Source organism: Amblyomma americanum, chromosome 1, assembly GCF_052857255.1.
Source record: "Amblyomma americanum isolate KBUSLIRL-KWMA chromosome 1, ASM5285725v1, whole genome shotgun sequence".
Classification (NCBI taxonomy): Eukaryota; Metazoa; Arthropoda; class Arachnida; order Ixodida; family Ixodidae; genus Amblyomma; species Amblyomma americanum.
The window spans coordinates 298,770,571-298,793,345 of NC_135497.1; the positions used below are offsets into that span (position 1 = coordinate 298,770,571).

The following is a 22,775-nucleotide window of genomic DNA, read 5'->3' on the forward strand; positions in this document are numbered from 1 at the left end:
TTGATGCGGGACTCACCGAGTGCTCATCCCATGCGACCCTGAAGGATACGCAGGCCACAGGTTTTGCTGCTGGCCCGCGTGGTGGAGCCCAAGCTCCCCTAAGCTCCGCAGTACAGAAGGCGAGATTTTCAGGTGTAACATGGAATCCTGGCGATGCGAAATGGGCCACACTGCACGGAAGCAAATCCCTTGACCTGCGTATTTTAGGCAATGGCTGTACAATGGTATTGGTTTTGTAAGCCATACGGCCACGGGGCTCTCAGTTCCTAGTTCATGCTCCCTGCGCTTTCACAATGGTGCCTCACAAGCCTCGAAAGATAAGTATCGAGGATGGTGCTTCAATAATGTCTAGCGCTTGGAAGCAGCTTGCTAGGCGGATTGTTCGTTGGCTTGTGGCTGGTTCGTGACGTTACCAGTGGGAAATAACGCACAGACCAGCTGCAAACACCTCACCAGCCAATCATGTCGTAGGCTTATGGTGTGCGGTTTGAGCTTTACGGTTTGTATTATCACAAACGCGTGGCTTGAACGCGACTTGCGAGGGCTCGGATCCACGAAGCTGTTCGCGTGTAAGAAATGCTTTGCATGTGGACCCGGTTTAAGTTCCAGATATTGTTCCGTGCCTGAGTAGACAGAAAAAACACTTCTAAGGCGCCTGCCTCTTCATTTCGAAAGTGAACATTTCGCCGCCAGCCTTTAGCTTTTGTGGTTGATGTAGTAACGTCGCTAGGAGAGTGGAGGGCAGGCATGAATAGAGGCCACGCATTTGCTGATCAAGGAGTTCAATCGTAACGCTTCGCCACACCAGGAATCAACTTTTACAACATATACACGGCATATAATCGTAATCTTTTTGCTTATCTGCATTTTGAATCCGCTTCAAAAGGAAGCGCGTTGTTGTCAACATTTTTTGCAAACAATTCTTTATGTCTATTCCTGCTTTGTTCACTTGGCATCCCCTGAATGTCGTCGTCCATTTTATTAAAGCATAAAAAGAGATGCAATACCTCACAGACGACTATAAATGTGCCCTCATCGAAGCGGTACCATTGCACCGCCCGAGGCAGACTTAGAATGAATTAATAAATGGGCGCGGCCGAAACACATCCACAAGTTATCACAAAGGGAAGAGAGAGGGACAGTTAGAAAAAAAAAAGGGGGGGGGGATTGGCGCAAAATTTGTCCCATATTCGACCCAGCTTTCCAGAAGACATGAACCGGAAGGCGCTACAATTAACTTTGCCGCCCCCCCCCCCTCCCTCTTTTCCCGCTATGGATACTACTGATCCGGAGTTCCCGGGTTCGAACCCGACCGCGGCGGCTGCGTTTTTATGGAGGAAAAACGCTAAGGCGCCCGTGTGCTGTGCGATGTCAGTGCACGTTAAAGATCCCCAGGTGGTAGAAATTATTCCGGAGCCCTCCACTACGGCACCCCCTTCCTTCCTTTCTGCTTTCACTCCCTTCTTTATCCCTTCCCTTACGGCGCGGTTCAGGTGTCCAACGATATATGAGGCAGATACTGCGCCATTTCCTTCCCCCCCCCCAAAAAAAAAAACAATTATAAAACCCCGCTATGGATACCACATACAGGGACGCCGTAAAAGGATATTTCTTTGTTGCAACGCTTTTACGCTCCATCATAATTGGGGTCTATCTTTTTTACAGCGACAGCTGTAATAGCTTAGTTGAGAAGCCGACAAGAATTCGGCGCCTGGCGTCTGTGGGACTCTCACCGGACAATCCGGATTCATATATTGCATGGACACAGGGTCCATATCATCGTTAACTTCTTGATTTCATCAGATCAGCTTAACTTTTTTCATTTATTTAAGCATCTTACTCATCTCTCACTTCATAGTCTTTATGCCCTGAGGCAATAAACATCGCTTCAAAAAAAAAAAGAGCCAAACAAGAGGGCACAACGACGGAATCGATGCTACAGTTACGCGCAACGCTCGTTACGTGCGGAAAGGAGGAAGCCTGGTGTGTTAGCAGCGAAGAGTCCCAATCTTGCCTTATTCGCAGTCTAAACCCTACACTGGTGCAGAGAAAAGGAAAAGCGCATAGCTGCCTCACTTCAGGTGGTCACCACCGTTGCCTCACAGCGCGATTGAGGTGTACACTGACTCAGTCAGTTCTGCGCATTTCCTTTCCTCAAAACCAACGGAGGGTTTATACTGCGAATAATACAACACTGGGAGCTAGACTCTCTAACTGTCTTCGTGCAAGCGTGCCCTGAAGTCCGTGAAGTGTGGCAGGAACGCGATCGAACCGAAGGCAGCGACCAGGAGGTGGCCGAGCATGCACGGGAGCGAAGATGCCGAGACGTCAAGACGGGGCCTGCCCCTTCAGACCTCTCGACCGCTAATGCCAGTCAGCTTTCGCTTATTAATGCGCTAAGACGGTAAGTTTAGGTCTGCTCACTTTGTCCGCTCTTTAGCTCGCTTTGTCGGTTATTGTTGCATTTCATTGGTTAGAGGGACGCATGACCGCGCCTCTTACGCGCTTTCCTTCTCGCGTAACGCGTCACCGGTTCTGCATGGTGCAGGGGCCCCGGAAAAAGGGGGGGGGGGGGCGACCGCCCCCCCCCCCCCCAATATTTTTTCGAGAGGGGGGCAGCGTCCCCCCCCCCCCCCCGTTTCCAATTGCTTGAACTTGGGTCAGATTTCTGGCAATTGAAACACTTCAGTTCAAGGGCTCTTTTAATGCAAAGCACCGTGGGGCTGAGCTGTTTGGCTTCGTAGCCAGTTGTAAAGCATTTAGTATATGAGTAACCTAAACCAGGCATTCAGTTCTTAGTGGGCGCGAGTCAACCCCTTAAACAGTTTCTTTTGGAAGCCTTTTCGTTGTCTCCCTGACATATGGAGTGTCGTCACCACAACGTGACAGTTTGCATCGACCTTTCTACATTGAAAAATAAAAAAAAATAAAAAATATAAAATTTATTTAAATAAGCAATAAATAAATAAATAAATAAATAACAAAATAAGCTTGAAGTCTTGCCCCCCCCCCCCCCACTAACAAAATTCGGGAGTGAAAAATAAAATAATAATAAAAATATAAAATTTTTTATGTAAAAGAGCATTAATAAATAAATAACGAAATAATGTCGAAGTCTTGCGCCACCTCAAAAAAAAAAAAAAAGCTCCGGAATCCCGGGTATGGTGGCGCAGGCCCCTGTCGACACGCACCTGCCGTGTAAAACCTAACTTAGAGGCTTATATGCTCGAGCTCTCTCTGAGACGCCTGTTGTAGACCATTGTCGCGTAGACGAATAACATACGAGGAGCTTGTCCTCAAGCCAAAGTACAGCACCGAACTAAGAAGAAAACGCTAGGCAAAGAGAAGCGGAAATGACGTTGTTCACAAATAGGCTAATTTAGTATTGTTGCAACTCTATCGTGTCGTTCAAACGTGATTCTTATTTAGTAATTATCACATCTACATTAATTTATAACCTTTTAAGTAACACACGCGCAAAACTTTCATTTAAAGAACTCTAGAGGACCTAATCGTACAGTTTCGCAATCCACACGTCATTAGAGACATTTAGAATAGGGTGACGCTATCGGTTAGGGGCATAGGGGAATATCTGGGGGAAAGTGTGCAGGCGCAGGACAATAACCGGAAGGAGGGGCGTTATTATGCTGCGCCTGCGCACTGGGCCCCCGCTATTCCCCTATGGATGGATGGATGGATGGATGGATGGATGGATGGATGGATGGATGGATGGATGGATGGATGGATGGATGGATGGATGGATGGATGGATGGATGGATGGATGGATGGATGGATGGATGGATACGGCTGACCCCTTTACATCGGGCAGTGGCTCAAGCCACCTAGCCATGTCTTGTGAAATTTTACTCCTGTCTTGCTTTTAGCCACCAATCAGATAACCTTCGCTTGGTTACTTCTAACCTCTTAAAATCCACTTTCCCTTCACTATCCCTAAACCCCAATGCCTTGGGTAAGTCAGCCCCGCTGCTTTCCACTGTAGGGTGAAGCCCTTTACAGAAAAGTATCAAGTGTTCAGCCGTTTCTTCCTCCTCTCCGCACGCAATGCAAAAAGTGTCTATCTCCTGGTACCTGACTCTATACGTCTTAGTGCGCAAAACTCCCGTCCTGGCCTCAAACAACAAAGAGCTTCCCCTACAATTATCATAGATATTTTCTTTGACAATTTCCTGTTTAAAGGTCCGGTATGTTCCCAGTGCCGATTTCGTCAGCATCCCTGTTTTCCACAGAGCTCTCTCTGTTTCTTTAACCTTTTTCTTAACCGATAATTGCTGATTTGCCCCCTTACTGCTGTCCAGATATTTGCTTGTCAATTTTCTTACCCCTAACCGATAGCGTCATCCTATTCTAGTAGTCGCTATTCCGGAAGTGTATTTTCTGTGCTGCGAAGAAAGCGTGCGATGGAGGCCGCTCACGGCGAGCTGCCCGTGGCTGTGCCTGAGGCAGCATGAACTTGCGTGTACCACGGCAGCAACCAGTGACATGCGCCACCAAGCGCTCGGCTCAGGTCTTCCGAATCTCGCGCATTTACTTGGGCACTTTGCAGCGTTTTCAGAATTAAAGCGGTTCACCGGAAACAGCATCTTTAGTTGGCTCATTTGGACCGTGTTTACAGCATTTACAGCTCTGCAGCTTTTTTCTCCGCGCAACTTGATGGTAACGCTAATTATTAAATAGCCGATTGAAATGGCGACCTGAAAAACACAGCCACTGTGTTTTTACTCAAGACGGCGTTCGAGAACGTGACTCGTTTCTTTTTTGTTGTTTTTTTAAGCTCGATGATGATGATGATGATGATGATGATGATGATGATGATGATGATGATGATGATGATGATGATGATGCATATCCTCCATGTTTACTCACTTAATTCCAGTCGCAGCGCAGCAGACGGCTAGCTGTTACAGATGTTACAGGCTTCAGAAAAGGATGAGGAGATACAGGCTACGGTATGCAGTAATGCTCAGAAGTAGTAACTACACACACGCCACAAAGACGGGGTGACGCCATCTTGTCTGCCGCGTCAGTGAGAGGAGGATTCCTCTCAACGCGTATGCCGATCTCTCTCCAAATCGCCGTTCCTCGCTCGCCCGATCACCGTTAAAAACGAGCATGCTGCGCAGCCAAAGGTGAAAGTTCAGTCGGCGAAGCGGCACATTTGAGAATGTAGCGCGTACAAACTGAATCTGCTCGACAGCGGAATTAAATTGGTTGTATTTGGACCGCTGACGCGAAACGCTTATCCCGACCTGCGTAATGAAACGCAACACCCGTTTGACTTGAAATTAAACAGCGCTACATATATCGACGAATACACAGGAAGGCAGGACAGGACGGGTGCTGTCCTGTCCTGTCCTTTCTGTGTATTCGTCTATATATGGAGCGCTGTTTAATTTCAAGAAAAGAAAAATGCATCACCAATTAGCCCCGCAACGTGTTTTATTAAGCGAACCCGTCTGACGTTTAATGCGAAAGCATTACGAGGATCACGGTGGCGAAAACTGTCCGGCTTCGACGTCTATGTGAAATCTCTACCCGCCAACCGTGGCAGGTGGTGTTAAGGGGGATTTCCCTCTATCCACCTTCCAACCATCCCCTGTCCCTTCATCAGTCCTAGGGGAGAGGAGGAAGACGGCAGAATAAGAATAACTCATAAAAATTGACAAAGACTCAGAAGAAAAGGGCTCAGACCACAGGAGGCCTACGTGCAAAATAGCCTCCTGAAGAACTCTCCGTGCAAAAATGAGGCGTGGGAGTTATTCCTTGTCCACATCGTCGGGAAGAACGACCTGTATCTCACAAGCCCCACAGGTGGCTGTATTTGGAACAGCCACCTGCCGATGCAGTGGCGCATCGCTTTACGGTTGCGCCACTGCGTCGGTAGTGCATGGTGTGAGGACTCGCCGCGATCTATCAATGTGACACGTTTTCAGTAGCTACCACATCCGGAGTTAACAAACAACCGGCAAGGATACAATGGGCGATGAGGAGATGACACAATTGGCATAGAAGCAGAATTGGAGTAGACTGACGAGTGGTATGAGAATGCTATCGCTTTTCCAGCGCATCAGTCCAATTGGTTGCCCCTCAATTTTTTAGTTGCTCCCTTTCTTGCGCTGCATTGTGCTCTCATTTCGGTGGAGCATTAAAACAGCTTCTGTGTCTTGTCTATGTCCATCATCCCTTCTGATAAAAACGTACCCCAGACAACAAAAAAGTCCTGAGGACGTCCACAAATGGTCAGAACGTCTTCATCCTGAACAAGACATTTTGAATACCTTTTAAGCGAATAGCTAAATGTTCTCATGAGAATATCCTCAGTTTGTACTCTGCTGGTCTACTCGAGGATTAAGATTGCTCAAATGTCGTACATTCGTCCTATCGCACGACACTATCGTGGAATTGAACTGAAATCAAAGCAGCGTTCTCTCTCGCACTATAGGCTCTTCTCATTACTTAAAAATTGCAAGTTCAATAAAATATATGAGTGTACATAATGAAGGAAGCCATTGGGACCCAAAAATTTATATGCCTTGAGGAGATATCCTAAGATATTTTTGCTTTTAAGCCTGTTCTTATGTACCGCATGCTTCTGATGAGGTTGGACTGTTTGGGTATTAGGGCCACTCGTCTCTTCCATTCAGGCAGTAGAATTAAACTCCAGAGAGGGAGAAAACCCTCTGCGGCCCTGGGCATGGCAAACTCGTGCTGTGTCTTTTCTTTTTGCTTGTTCTGGTTAGATTATCTTACATTAGCTTTGAATGCGACATTCCTATATGAAAATAAGCTCTCGGTGCAAATCCTGAATGTAGGGCTGAAAACATCTCCAAACATGATGCTGAAGACATCCTGAGCATGCGCAACCGACGGACAAATGGATCCCAGTTGCACTGCTTGAAGACCAGTAAGGGACAACCTGAGGACGTCTGAACATCCTGATGTGGACATTCTGAGGCCATACTCAGGACGTATTTGCGTTGTCTGGGATGTTACCTCGCCAGAAGGAGCCTCGATGATATTCCTCGGAGTGCTCACCGCATTTGGATCCCCTGGAAACAACGGCCTAATCACGGTCAGTAAAGGACCTTTTAAATATTTCAAGGTTTTTCTCCAGCCTTGCTAGATCGAAGATGTATTACAGCTCTGAGCGGAAAACAAATTACATATACACACGTGGGAAGCGCTGCGTACAACTGCCGCAGAAATGCATACCCACCGCGATTATCCTTAGAAGCCCCTGCATCCTATCCTGCATGCAGGCTACTTCTTCTTCTTATTCTTCTTCTTCTTCTTCTTCTTCTTCTTCTTCTTCTTCTTCTTCTTCTTCTTCTTCTTCTTCTTCTTCTTCTTCTTCTTCTTCTTCTTCTTCTTCTTCTTCTTCTTCTTCTTCTTCTTCTTCTTCTCCTTAGTAATCATCGCACAAACCCACGCTGGGGGATTGGCCAAGGTTCAGTAGATAATCCCAATGAGGTATCTGCGCGGGAAAAATGGGCGTGAGAAGACTGAATCAAGATAAAAATTGGAAAAGTCAAATGAATTAAAGAATATGAATTACCAGGAATATAATCGAGCATTTTTGGACATGCGACAAAATTTTGTATACAGCTAATAAGGTAATCAATCAGTTGCACTTATGTAATCATGAAGGTGGCCGCAGACACTGCTTAACGGGAATCCCTTTGCGCTCGCACCGAACGAAAGAATAACTGGAAGAGACAGAGGGAGTCCTAACCTCGAAAGAGGGACCTCCAAATACCGTTTTCTCTGAACTGCGAACCGCCGGCAAGAGAGGAGAAAGTGATCTATTGTTTCAACTTGCCCACATGATAAACAAAGGTTTGTCGCAGCGAACCCACATCTGCGTAAGTACAAATTTAAGTGAGGTATTCTGCATCGCAGAAGCGTCATCGACACCTCACAAAGCCTTGATTTAGACCACCGGATATTCCATGAGAACTTTAAGTGGTGAAAATCCACGGTATTGAGCAATGGATCACTTAAGTCGGCTGAAATATGTTGGAAGCGCTGGAAACGTGAAGTTTCTAACATAATGAGGTGAGGGACGGGATAGATTACAGGAGCGCTGAGAGCTGACCTTGCCAATAAATCAGCCACCTCATTAAAATAGACGCCCGAATGCCCAGGTACCCAGACAAAGCGGATCCACGCACTGTGCGCGGAACAAAAAACCTAAGCGAACGATTCAATAAAGATTTTCCCGAATTTTGGGGAGAGACTAGAACTGAAAGGCAGTCTGCAAGAATAAGAACCCGTGCTACATGCCTAGGAAGTTTGAGAAGAGCCAAACCAATGGCCAGAAACTCTGCGAAGAATATAAGAGTATAATCTGGGATACGAACAGAATAGCTCCGCAAGACAGCTCCTGCGAATATATCCCAACCGCCGCCTTCTCACAGCTGCCGGAGGCATCAGTGGAGATAACAGTATGAAGAGGAAAATTCTGTAGGTGTTCAGAAAGGAGACCATTTAGGATATTTGCGGGCATATGTTTCGCGTGGGACGGAAAATATGGTCATAATAGAAGACGGGGTCAGCCTGCGTACCTGAAACTTGTTGCCAGGAGGTCAGATCAACCTGAAGCGGGGCTAACAGATTCTGCGTGAACCTAACTTGCGGAAGCTGATAGCGTGCCGAATGATTAGTGAGAAACAGGTGTGGTTTGGATAGAAAAATGAGACTACTAACGCCGGGGGCCGGCTCAAAGGACCTGAGGAAAGTACGCACTATTAGAAGTTGGAAGCGGGAAACGAGATCGGGGATACGGGCTTCCAGATAAAGGACAGCGATTGAAGCTGATTTTGGGAGCCCGAGGCATAGCCGTAGGGCACGCCTTTCCAGTAAAGCTAATGGCTGCAGCTTGTAGTTTGCGCTACCAGAGAACAAGACGCAACCAAATTCCAGAATCGGTCTCATATAAGCGTTATAGAGCAACAGTAACGTGTCACGACGCATGCCAAACTTTTTATTGCCAACTCATGTCAACCGGCCCAGAGCACGTTCCCCTTTAATAACATTATTCTTAATATGGTGTCGCCAGTCCAAACTTTGATCACAAGTAACGCCTAGGTATTTAACCGACTCCACCTGCTGAATTGGAGTGGAGCGGTATACTAGCGAGATGTACAAAGGAGTGTCGGGCGGAAATACCAGCACGCCACATTTGCTGACATTAAGTGATAAATTAATTTGGTTCAACCAGACTTCAATAGCGTTCAGGTATTCCTGCAAATACTCGTATAGTGCATGAATATCCTTTGCTGATTGCAAAAAAAAGCTATATCATCTGCGTAATGTTTGGATGAATGGGTATGTCCCGAACCAATACGTTGAAAAGCAGTGGAGACAAATCAGATCCTTGCGGCACACCTCTTGATTGAACATAGGTATTAGTTCAGAAAGATCCGTCTGTACAGAAGAAAAATCTATCTTTTAAAAATTCACAAATTCAAGCATAGATGTAGTGCGGTGGGTGTAACTGAGCAAGATTGTTAATATGGACCCGTGTGTTCAACGCTGTCATAGGCTTTAGCAACATCAAGTGTCACCAAGGCCGCAACTTCTCTCTTGCGCATTTAGAGTCGTATTCGGCTCTCGAGATCCACATGCGCGGACCATATGGAACAACTGCGACGAAAGCCAATCTGTGCGGAGCTGAGGCCGTTAACGTGATGAACATGCTCTGTGAGTCGACTGTGTACTACTCTTTCTATTAGCTTTACTAAATTTGAGGTTAAACCAATCGGACGAATATTTTCTAAATGAAATCCATTCTCTGCATTTTTCAAAAGTAAAATTATTTTCGCAATTTTCCAACTGCAAGGAATCCAAGAGTTTTCCAATGACGCATTTACAATATCCAGAAGGTGAGTTCGAAAGCCTTGCGCTAAAATTTTAACATGCCCCACAGTAACCACATCACATCCCGGGGCAGCAGACTGCATCGAGGAAACAATTGGGAGGAGTTCCGACACGTCTACCTCAGGATAGTCCGAGCTGGGAGTGAGAGTGTGCAAAGGTTCCGTTTTCTGCATGCAGGCTATATTTTTCTTCTTCATCTCCCTCTTCTTCCATGTTCACCTGGATACGATGAATAACCTATTCTCCTACCTACACGGGCAGGTATAGAAATGTCCGCCACTCGTGAGCAATGTGTACAGTTTGTACACTTTTAAAGACCTACCTGAGCTCTGCAGTACGGGCGCAAACGTCTCGCTGCGAAGTAAGAGTGGGCGAAAATTTGCCATGCTAGCCCTAGAATGCATGTCTGCATTAAATTTAGTGTCATTTTTTTTATGATGCAGGAGCGTGAATTGAGGGTACAGTTACGCAACCTTGAGGGGAGCTAGAGGTGGGGTCAGCTCAGTCGCGTACGAATCCGTAATACTTCTTGCTCACGAAAACGATCCGTGATTGGAAGGCCTCCGGCTCCACAACAGCCAGGGCGTCGGTAAATGCCTAATTCTCGCGCAAACAGATCGCCGTACCAGACCGCTGATTGCTCTACACATTCTGCCTCTCAATTTGTCTTGGCAGTGGAAAGGGAAGGTATATCTAGCGTCAGCGAATCAGGGGCCGACCTATCAAAGCATCTTGCAGGGGACAAAGGTTCATGGCCGGATAGCACCCGTCACTTCTGCAGTCTTGATAGCCCGCTGTCCGATAGCAAGAGTGCCGTCCTATCACGCACTGTATAACGCCACGGAAGCTCCGATAATTCGGTTCCCGATTCGCCGGCGCCAGCCGTTTAGCTTCTGCCAACGAACTGCGAGACAAGAAGAGTCTAGGACATTGACAGCATCGTGCGGCTTCATTGAAACAGAGCACGCTTGAGGTATTACTGTTGTTGTCTTAGATGTATGACCGATCTTGACGGCTACAACTACTTGTGTGCCGAGTACAAGCGCACGGTGAAGATGTAGAAAATAACGAGAAAAAAACAACACAAGAAAGCGTAGACATATAGCTGAACGGATTGTTTTTACCCCTTCTCCTTTTTTACTGATGGTACACACCTAAATGTGTCTGTGTGTGTGTGTGTGGGGGGGGGGGGGGAGGCGGGGGAGTTAAAAAAAATTAGGGTGGACACAAATCACTTGGCGCTAAAGCGTTAACATTAAAAATTGCCTCGCCCGCCGCGGTGGCTCAGTGGTTAGGGCGCTCGACTACTGAGCCGGAGTTCCCGGGTTCGAACCCAACCGCGGCGGCTGCGTTTTTATGGAGGAAAAACGCTAAGGCGCCCGTGTGCTGTGCGATGTCAGCGCACGTTAAAGATCCCCAGGTGGTCGAAATTATTCCGGAGCCCTCCACTACGGCACCTCCTCCTTCCTTTCTTCTTTCACTCCCTTCCTTATCCCTTCCCTTACGGCGCGGTTCAGGTGTCCAACGATATATGAGACAGATACTGCGCCATTTCCTTTCCCCAAAAACCAATTATTATTGCCTCCAAATTTTACTTACGGTGTTGCTCTCTTTGCTGGTCCTTGCAAAGGGTTGATTAAATTGTGCACCCTCTCAAATGGCGGGCCCGCATGATCGTGCAAGGTTGCTTTGCTATTGTCAAGAATATTACATTTATGTAGTTTTAATGTTAATAATGTTAACAAAAGGTTATTCCATTCTTTATTTCTAACTTTACCATACCCAGCAATTCTGGACAAAAGCATTTTTGAGGGGGAAACCGTTTATTTTTTTTAAGCGAAATTTATTGCCCCAGGGCATTAATGATTGGTGAAGGTGTAATTAGTAGTAGAGATTAAATGAATGGAAAAAGGTTAGCTGATTTGATGAAGTCCAGTAAAAAACGATGGTACGTTTACAAACGGTTCCCTGTCTGGACGCAGGAAACCGTTTATAAACGCAATTTTTTCATATAATGTAAGATTTCACTACAACAATCAATATATCCGCAGATCACCCAGCGGCAGTCTTGTATTTTTTTTTATTCACGTTTTTGCTATCGTCAAAAGCATTCCCCACTGTTTTTCTAAGGCAGAATTAGCTGCTCGATGCGATCCTCGAAACACTTTAAAAGAAAGATTTTGCTACATACCGAAGAATGGACCATTACCGTCAATATTTCCATAACAGCGTCTTACAATTTTCCAATTTTCTAAATTTTTGCGTTGTCACTGCAATTACAAAGAAAAATCAGGATTATACATCAGTTCATACGAATTTCAGGATGGTGCGAATTTCAGAGCCCCGCCCAATACGCGCTCTAGCATTACTTTGCGATGCCGCTAGGCCTAGCGCTAGCGGACAGTCGAATCCGAAAACAGAGGAGAGTGCGATGCTGTGTCAAAAAGCTCGCACCTTCAAGGTTTTACCGAGATGAAGCGAGAGAGAGGAAATCGCTTTATCTTTTTCGTAGTATGAAGCACTGAGGATGTCTATGGCTTAATTGTAGCATTAGCGCCAGCTGATCGCTCCATTTTGTCGACGCCAGCCAGGCACGCCGGGACGGTGGAGAGGGGTGCGAAAATTGAGGGATTGAATAGCTATGGGGCAAAAGAGGAATTGGGTCTGAAAGGTGGGGCAGAGCAGAGGCGCGCAGGTGTGGTGAGAGTGTTTGCCTAGATTTCATGAAGACTTTACAACATTCCTTGAATGGTGCAGTTCTACGATAATCTCTCTTTTTTATATAGGTGTCAACATCACGAAGCTGAGATATATATGTTCGTGCATGTTGATAATAATAATAATTGGTTTTTTGGGGAAAGTAAATGGCGCAGTATCTGTCTCATATATCGTTGGACACCTGAACCGCGCCGTAAGGGAAGGGATAAGGAAGGGAGTGAAAGAAGAAAGGAAGAAGGAGGTGCCGTAGTGGAGGGCTCCGGAATAATTTCGAACACCTGGGGATCTTTAACGTGCACTGACATCGCACAGCACACGGGCGCCTTAGCGTTTTTCCTCCATAAAGTGCATGTTGTGCTCTTTATTCTTTTCCTTGTAGTCGTGAGTTGTATGCCTGGGCCCCTGTGGATGATTACTCCTCTAATTATTTTCTTTCGTTAAACCTACCTCTTCCCAGCGATTCCCTGTCGCCTACATACTTGTGGCACGTGCTGAAGTACGTGGGTGGGGAGGAAACGATGTGGATTAGGGTTGCTCCGCAGTTATTTGTTGAAGCGGTCGTTGAAGCGGTGTTGAACAGCCTATCGAGTTAGGTGCAGAGATTGTTGCATGTTCATCGCGAGCTATATACGCACCGCGAAATAGGCACATGTTAAGCAGCTGCGAAAGGCGGCAGAGGCTGTTTCCGGAACTTGCATTTATTTACATGAGAAACAAAGTTACTTCGTGTTGAGTTGCCGCGGAAAGAGGGTGATACCACTGGCCAAAGCGCGTAGAAATAGCCAGAGGATGTCGCTATACTGCTTGCGCCTGTTTCCGCTAAACGCGACCTACCCAGCGAACCGTGCTTCCCGGCGCATCTCAGAGAGGGTGACTCTCTTGGGATAGGTCGTTCACACCGGTGAGACTTCGAGTCTCATACGGCCCGCCGATAGTGCATGCATGAGGCGTCCTGGCTCTGCCTCAAGCTGTGGTATTGGCATGTAATCGTGTCGCCGCGTCAGTTGCTTTCGACATTACGATCAAGCGGTGATTCTCAGACATTTTGTGGCAATGCGTGCGAATGGGTTATAATGAAACCGAGCCAACTTCCGTGTAGTAACGGAATGAATGAATGAATTAATATAAATAAATAAATAAATAAATAAATAAATAAATAAATAAATAAATAAATAAATAAATAAATAAATAAATAAACTCTTCTTGTTCTCGCTTGCGTACTTGTTTGCTCAATTCACGTACATTTCGTTACCACATACTAAAAGAGGCACGTCGCAAATAACTGTAAACCGCGTGCCAATGTTCCATGAGAAAAAAAAAGGGGGGGGGGGGGCGGCTTTACTGTCATGTCACCATTGCATACATGCGTTCGAGAGAACTACACTTTTCGAAAGCAAAAAAAAAAAAGACGCAGAAAAAACGTAATACTGTTATTTAAAACAAAGCCTTACATGCTCATTGCTAGAACCTGGTGTTTACCAGAGAAAGCATTTTTAAACTTTCATTGAAATGCCGGTTACCAGCACTTCTTCGAATACATGAGCGTTTTTCTCGTTCATTCTGAGATAATTTCGTAGAGATTATTAATGTAGGCAATTAAATGACCCCATTATTTTCGTATTGTGCATTCTCTATTTCGTTTCACAGTGATTCTTATTCCATTGACAATTACCTTGCACGAACGGCTTTGGAAATTGCGAGAACGCACCACTGATTTATTTTTATTTTTATTTTTTTGGGGGGGGGGTTGTTATTAACGCCTGAATGCTCAGCATTATAAATGTAAGAACGGTCACGCATGCACGCACGTAGACTCGCACGCACCCACGCACGTACGCATGCTGAATCTCCTGCGCTGTACCGCTCCGCAAGATCACCGCATTTCGGAAGGAACTTTAGAAGTGGCGACCACGCGCACAACAAAAAGGTGCGGCCCCGGCGTCGTCGCGGGGCGCAGGCCCGGCGTCGAGGCCATGCTGGCCATGCGGCGCCCGCACGCGCATGGCCCCATCCCATGCTGCATCTCTCCCAACGAGAGCGATGCCCCTCCTCCTCCGGCGATCGGGTCGAGGGTATGCATTCCTGCAGCGGAGCAGCCATCGCAGACATGGCGGCCGACTCCGTCGGCGATTGAATGACGGCGGGTCTGCTCGTTGGGTCGCGTTGACTTTGTTCCGGCCGCCCCGCACGATGAAGATGTAGCTGGCCAGGATCCGCCAGGACTGGGCGGAGTCGTCACCCCCGCAACCGACGTCGGGCTATGGGCGCGCAGCATGGCAAGGAAAACCGTGGAAGCGCGTCATCCGTTGGAAGTAGTAGTCACGGGAACAAGCTGACAAAACATGGCCAGAAACAAAAGGCGAAGGACATCAGGCTTTCCTCTGTGTCGGCGAACATATTCACCGAGCACAGCGTATGTGTTTTCCTCCCAGACCGCGTAGAACCGTTTGTGCATGAACGAGTTTGGGTGTTTTCGTGGATGAAGCTTAGGCCTAGCCGTTTGACGGATAGATGTTTTTCCGTCATCTCGAGCCGTAGACACATTTGGAGGCATTTGTATTGGCTCTTGCTTCTTGCGTGAGTGGTTGGGAAACATGTATCAAGGCTGTTGTGTTCCCCGATGGCTATTGATGCTGGCCATATGCGAATTTGCCGAAGTTTGCGATCGACAACAAATAGGGCTCTTGACTATCCGGCACGTTCCGGCATGTCAGTGATGTCGCCGGCAGTGTGTGTTGGAGTTGTTGTGGTGTTTTGACCGTATTACTTCAAGTGGAAACGATGTTCTACTGTTTAGCGATTCTTAAATGACGTATTGGACTTCCATGTTTGTTTCCTTCATGTAAGATGAAATCCCTATTTACTTTTGCTCTCTTATCTCGTTGTGTGGGAAACGTTTATGAAAGTTGGGAGCGACCTTCCGTTAGCAATATTCGTAAGCCGCAAAGAAACAGCATTAACCAAATAACATCGCTTGCTTCCTTGACCGCCCCGGACTGTCGCGGAAGCCGACGTGAGCAAAGTGATATGACCTTCACATAATGGTGTTTCTTTGGTATGCCGTTGTAGCCTCCTCCAAGGTCCTGTTACGAAAAGCGACGGCACGAAATCATGTCACTGGAAGCACGCGAGCAATGGCGACGTCTGATTGCGCTATCCCTTGCTGTTTAGTGCACTGCATGGCATATTTTAGGTGTATTGATTTGAATGTGTCCATGTGAATGGTTTGGAAATGGGTTACAGGGCATAAGGTGTTGTAGATGTCATCTTTGTGGGTGGGTGTTACATGAAGCTGTACATTTCTGTTACAGGACATATCAACTGGGGCAGAAAAAAATATGTAGAAGAAAAATCACACCTCTAGGCTTATGAGCAAGTGAAATGATTTTTGTACATATAGAATGTGCTGCAGGCTTAAGCTGATGATGGTGGCATTGTTTATGACACTTGTTATAATTGAGTGCAGCAGTAAGGTTTATATCTTGACCAATGTAAACCTTATTGAAATGTACTCAGTCAGCAAAATATGTTCACAAATTTGGCAGACGTGTGCAGTGATAAATGGGTGAAAACACGTTTAATGAAACTACACCTCTGTAGGTGCACTAACCTATTTGTGGACCACATGTGCACTGGTACTTGCATGTGCTGATCAGTTTTAGTCTGGCCTCCTGTAGGTACTTGCATACAGTGCCCACATTGCACGTTTGAGTTCACTGCTAAATGGTGGTGACACATATGAAGGAGCCGAGAAGTTGGAAATCTAAGTGCAACTACACGAAAGAAGGGCCCAATCATAAAAGGGCAACACGTTTTCTTGAAGTTTCTTATTACTTGGTTGTGTATTTCTTTCAATGCAGAATAAAAACCAGTAGAAACTCTTTCTTCAAACCTTTACCTAAGAATAACACCAAGTAATGTTTTTAATCCAGCTAATAAAGTGGTAACTTGCTGCTTGCTATTACCTGGTAGCCTTTTATTATTCTTTTTTTTTCCCCGTCAAGTTACTCTGGTATTCTTCTCCCTAAACATGACAAATAATATGGGATGTAGGCTAATGTATGTGGCCTTAATTAAGGTCTATGATGTAGGCCTTGTTGCTAACAGTTCTGCAGTAAGTTGTAAGTTCCTTTCAACTACTTGTCCTGCTTAGCTGTAAATGAACTGAATGATGCAGACTTGCGTGCTGCTTTGTAATATAGTCATGTAATAGTGATGACCTTATTTATATTTTATTTTTTGAACTAATATGGAATAGCAGTTAGAAGAGAGACATGCAACTCCGTTTGTTTCACAAGGATTCGTATAGATGGTTTGTTACAGGAACATATTCCTTTGCCTCTGGCAGTTACTTCATGCAACTTGGATTTGTGGAATGATTGCCAGAACTGGTATTATACTGATATTTAGCTAAGCAAAATCAGGACGCTTACAGCTGGTGCTAAAGATGACACATTTAACTTATTTGGTTATGAAATATTGTAGTTCATATGTATGGACTTTTACTGTGCTTAAAAAAGTCCACTTGTAGGATGATACTTTAATTTCTTATAAATAACATACTTTTGAATATCTTGAAGCATATGCTGATTTAAGGTGGGTCAGTCTTTCAGAAGTTAAAAAAATATGTATTTTGTGAACCTGGTTTGTTTGAAGTGACTGGTGTACCAGAAGTGATACAAAAATGCTTTGTCACAAAATTGAGCAGAAAAGGTTAGGAAAATGAGGGGCTCATTGTGACACACACATGAAGGGTGCCATCAGTCACCAAAACCAAGGAAAGCATGGGGATGTTTCTATATATATATACACATGTATTTTTTTTTATTTGGAGTGTTAATCCATCAGAAATTAATAGTGTAATTATTTTATGGCTGAAAGATAATTGAGGAGAAAGTAGAACAAACAACTACTTGCCGCAGTGGGATCTGAACCCATGGCTTAAAAAATTTATGTACGGTGCTCTGTCAACTGAGCTACGGCAAAGGCTGTCCAAACTTCTATTTTCAGGAGTATTTATGCTGAGAGTGTTCACTAGTGCTACCCTGTTCCATGGCGGCGGATGCGCAGGGTTCATCCGAAAAGTAATGTCAATGAGTCGATTAAAAAATTTATTCATCAGATCAGTACAACACATGAAAGGTTTTAAAATGGGCTCCTCCTGCGTCAGTGCAGCGCTTCCAGTGAGATTTCCAGGCATTGAAAGGCGTCACGGTAGGCCTCCTCTGGAATGACCTTTACAGTCTTGGTGCAAGCCTCTTTGACTTTGTGAAATGTTCCGAAATGTTGTCCTTTCATGGCAGTTTTCGAGTGCAGAAACAAAAAAGTCTGAGGGAGCCATGTCAGGACTTTAGGGGGGCTGGGGATCCGTTGCCACCTTTGAATCAGCCAGGGAGCTGGTCACGAGGAAGACGGTGTGGGCTGGCTAGTTGTCATGGGGAAGTTTCCAATCGCTCACAAAAGGCCGGATGTAATAAATCCTTCATTTGAGCCTCCTGAGCACTTCACATAGAATTGGGCGTTGACGTTATACCGTGTTGTACAAACTCATGGTGGATGAGCCCTCTGATGTCAAAGAACACAATGAGCATGCTCTTGACTGTTCACTTGTTCATTCTGGCTTTCTTGGGGCGAGAGGATGCCAAGGTCCACTCAGCACTTTGCTTTTTTGTTTCGGGGTCGTATTCAAACACCCAAGACTCATCACCTGTGATGACATTGTCTAAAAGTGGGGGTCACTTTCACACAAGTCCCAGAGTTCCTGGCACATTTCAACAAGGCGTAATTTTTGGTTGTCCGTTAACACTTGGGGCGTAGTCCTTGTGCACACTTTTCGCATCTGCAAAGTATTCGTCAAAATCTCGTGAACAGTACTTTTTGGAATGTTGAATGTCTGTGCCGCTAAATGGACACTCAAATGACGGTCCGAGCTCAAAGGTCTCTCACATGCGTCACATTTTTGTCGGTTATGGTCGTTGATGGCCGTCCAGCACAGGCTTCATTGGTTACATCTTCATGACTATCTAAAAAGGCCTTGTGCCACTGGTTGACATGATGTTCCAACAAACAATTATCACCAAAGGCAGTCTTTATCATAGGAAGTGTTTCACTGTGGACTTGCCAAGTTTCACAAAAAACTTGATGGCAATCCTTTGTTCCAATGAGCACTGCATTATGGCTTGCACTGGAGATGAAAATGAGTTTCGTGAAAAAGCCTGTCCTTACTCTCTAAAGATGGTCGCAGATGACTGAGCGACCTCGCATGCGTAAGCTAACTTCCCTCTCCACCAGTCCCAGCTGGTCCTAGCGTGCTGCGACATATAGTCACTTCACAATATAATCACTGACATTGCTTTTTGAACAAACCCTGTAGTACGTTCTGTATTACCACAAGTGTCACAGGAAACGTGATTGAATGGGGAGGGCAGGAGCTGCGTGAGAACTCTCTTATGTAACCTATGGCATCAAGACCGCCAGAACTGAGGCCCTCTTTAAGCTGTTGAGCTGACAAGGTTAAAAAAATGAGGGGCTCATAAAATAGTCATTTTAGAATTGAATGTTGCAACAGTCAGCTTTCAAGATTGCTGCAGGCACCAGAGCTCCAATTATGCCGAATTTAACTTCCATGGCATCAGTGTCATCGGCCAAGGCCGTTCTTTTAGTTTCAAACAACTTGAACCCCTGTCACACAGCAAATTTGTCATTTATGGTGAAGGGCTAGTCTAAAATTGCGTTCATGATCGAATGAGTTTAGGGAAGTTGTTCGCATCTGTTTTGCACCAAATGTGATCTTTACAGCATAGTTCTAGTAGTGCACAAAAGCTGTAAAGTAAAAATGTGGAAGCAAATGCCATGCCTTCAGCACTTTATTTAAGCACTGATTTTATTTTACTGAAAATAAATGCAATGAAACATTATCGGCACTTAAACTTGTCCCCAAACTTGACCCTGAGGCCATGCTGCCATTGATTCCGTCCATGTTGCAGCTTGCAGCTGCCGTTCGGTATGAGCCGATGCACTTCTTACTTAGTATAAAAATGGTTTTGGGGGAAGCAGTGCCAATTTTCTTTTCACAGGGTGGTCATGGCAACTGAGTACTCGCTTCCACTCCTCAGAATTGGTGGCCAATAACATTTTGGCTACATTCACTAACCTCCACAGTGCCTGTTCATTTTCATCTTGAACTCCTTTTGGATTTTGCTTTACCCAGTACTTTACTTTTTCCAATAACTTTTTTTCAGAATCGTAGCCTTTTATGTTACATTCAAAATTTTTTGGAGCTTAACAACATTTACATTAACAACTTTATTATCGTGCACACTTTTTCTTTTGTGATACTGATCTCATTGTCTCTGTTATTCTTTACAGCCACTTCTTTTGCCATGTGGCTGCACCCAGCAGACGACTGAGTTGAGCAAATGTCATTCAGTGGAAATAACTGTTAATTTGCTGGGAGGTAGGAGCATTAGATTTGCAGTAAATGTTGTTGGCAGTAATTTTTTCTTGCTTGTTGTGCTCTCTCTCGTAGTGGTTTAGTGCCATTAATGATGAGGCGATCTCAGACAAGGTGTTTATAAGTAATAGTGAAGTGTGACAGAGGTTTGAACTATTACCGCAAAGTATTACAGTTGTGGTCTGATCTTAGTTTTGAATATTTTATATCGTGTTGTGTTCTCTGCAGGCTGTTATTGTTTCTTTTACTTTTTTGCACAAAGCCAATACTGTGTGTGCACAATTTGTGAGACAGGAATGTTTCGTTTTGGTTTTATGGGGTTTAATGTCCCAGAGCGAATTGGCCTATGAGGGACGCCATAGTGGAGGGCTTCGGATAATTTCAACCACCTGGGGTTCTTTAACGTGCGCTGACATCGCACAATACATGGGCCTCTAGCATTTCACCTCCATTTAAATGCGACCTCTGCGGCCGTGATCGAACCCGCGTGTTGCAGGTCAGCAGCCGAGTACCATAACCATTGAGCCACCGCGGCGGCTGCGGGCAGGAATGTGTAACACGTGTGAATTAACCACTGCCATTAACCCACACTACAGGGATAAATGTTTTAGTTCAGGCGCAGTATACCTAACAGGAGATTTATTAATGCAGTTGCATGTTGTGCATGCCTGTCTTACTGGTTGTATTTTCTGGCTGGACCTGAAAATGTAGTAGATGTTAACATTATTATTGCTTTTTGTGCTCATCCTCATTCTTGTGCTCAACCTCCCAAGTGAAACGAACTGACTTTTCCAGGAGCAAGTTTTCTATAGTTAGCGTGATTCTGCTTGTCTGGCACAAAATTACGGTGCTTGTCAGTTGTTTTTAATGAGTGCATAATTCTAGGTGGGTGGCTGACTTCAGACTGAACATGTTATTGCTGTTTCTAAAAAAACATGGCCTACCCAGGCCTTTTCCACTTAGTGCCTCAGAAGTTCGCTGTTGACAACCCTTAAAACAGTTTCCCACTACAGATTGACGGTCAGTAGGCATGTTGGAAGATCAAGCTCACATAATTCTTAAAATTGAAAGTGGAAGCTTCGTCTTGTCTGTGTACTACAGGCTGCTGTATGTGCTGTATATGCATGTAATATTTGTTGTTGTTTTTTTCACATTTACTTCTGATGGAAAATTGTAATTTGCTTAATTGAAATTGCCTAATTGTTGAGTATACATTTGCAGCTTTTGAAATTGTGACACCCATGATATTTCAAAAGGCGCAATGCACTTTACATGTTGCAAGTGAACTTGCTAACTTGTGTCAAAGAAAAAAAGACCCCACTAGACTGCGCAATACAAAGTAGAGGCTATGAGTGCATTTAGGGACTAATTGCATTTGAACAGAAATAAAATTAAATAGCAGCTGCAGGTAAAAGCTTTATTGTGGAAAAGGGCGGTGCACTAGGCAGCTGCATTTTTTCAGCATAAATTGCTTTTTGTAGGTGTCTGCAGCAGACCTCAGAACAGAAGTTTGTTAACACCGAGTGAGAATCTTTGGAATGCATTCTGAAAGTAGTTCAGATGGACCAGCAAACAATGGTGATTGCTAGCGATCCTGTGAGATAAAAATCTAGCTTTTTCACTTGCAGTTTGGGAGCCCGTCATGAAACTGTCACAGTGGTGAATCTGTTGAGCTGGAGTTTTCTCTATGAAATGTACATGTACGAGTTACTTTCAAAGATTACCATGCATAATGTGCTCTGCTACCCAGTATGCGAAATTGCACTGTGTTCCAGAGTGCTTGTTTGTGTGCGCTGCTCAGTTGCACGCTCTGTCGTTGTGCATGGAACAGGCATTGGTTGCATCTCCAACAGCAACACCTACATCATCTTGCATTTTTAAGAAATGCACTTTTTTCTGTGTTTATATGTGGGCAGAAATAGACAAAACTTGCTCTAGTGTGGTGAATGCCTCGCACTCTTCGTCACAACCATGGTTAGGGATGACATTTGGAATAGTACTCACAGAGCACCTTTGCTCCCATTTGTTTGTCTTGTATATACAGTTGAACCTGCTTATAATGGCCACAGTTATAATGAACGCTCGCTTATTAGAATGAGGGCAGTGTTACTGTCAAAGTATGTATTATGGCTATGGCACTACGTCTCAGATAAAACAAACAACCATGGCCACACCACTCGGTTATAATAAACAAACAAGGAGGCACCGTAAACTCGACCCTGAAATCGTAAAACATGCGCTTCCTACCAGCATGTCAACTGAAGGGCATCTCCCAGCTCCTGTGATCTCCCCGAAAGTGCCCCCCCCCCCCCCCCCAAAAAAAAGATAAATAAAAATGAACAAGCTCTTAGACGATCCACTGTGAATTGTTTGAGTGCGTTAGCTTTTTCTTTTGCTGCTGATTCAATTGTAGCCAATGCGCGTATATGTAGAATTGGTCGTTTTATACTTTACATTCATAGATCACTGGGAGCCCTCATGCCACTCCTGGCGCAGTGGCGCAGCAGGTGGCTGTTTCAAACACTGCCACCGTTGGTGTTTGTGAGATCCAGTTTGCACTTTACAAACACCTGTGCTCCCGGACAGGTGACAACCTGCCCACCGGATTGTGAGCGAACTGCCCACCGTGGCAGGTGGCAGTTAAATTAATGATTGGTCCCGGGAATGAGCTCAGGAAGACCCTATTTACTCTATGCTCGTGTGTATT

General features: G+C 45.2%; 1 protein-coding gene across 4 annotated transcripts in view; it reads left to right on the forward strand.

The window, feature by feature from the left end:
* The first annotated feature begins 14,689 nt into the window (after window positions 1-14,689).
* Window positions 14,690-22,775, forward strand: part of Abl (tyrosine-protein kinase Abl) — a 59,508-nt gene continuing 51,422 nt past the window's right edge. For 3 of the 4 annotated variants that reach the window (XM_077649591.1, XM_077649593.1, XM_077649592.1), the window contains exon 1: window positions 14,736-15,028. In XM_077649591.1, the coding sequence (XP_077505717.1) occupies window positions 14,876-15,028 (153 nt within the window). In that variant the 5' untranslated portion in view covers window positions 14,736-14,875. Of the gene's footprint in view, window positions 15,029-22,775 lie in introns of all 4 variants that reach the window. The other variant, XM_077649594.1, reaches the window with a different exon arrangement.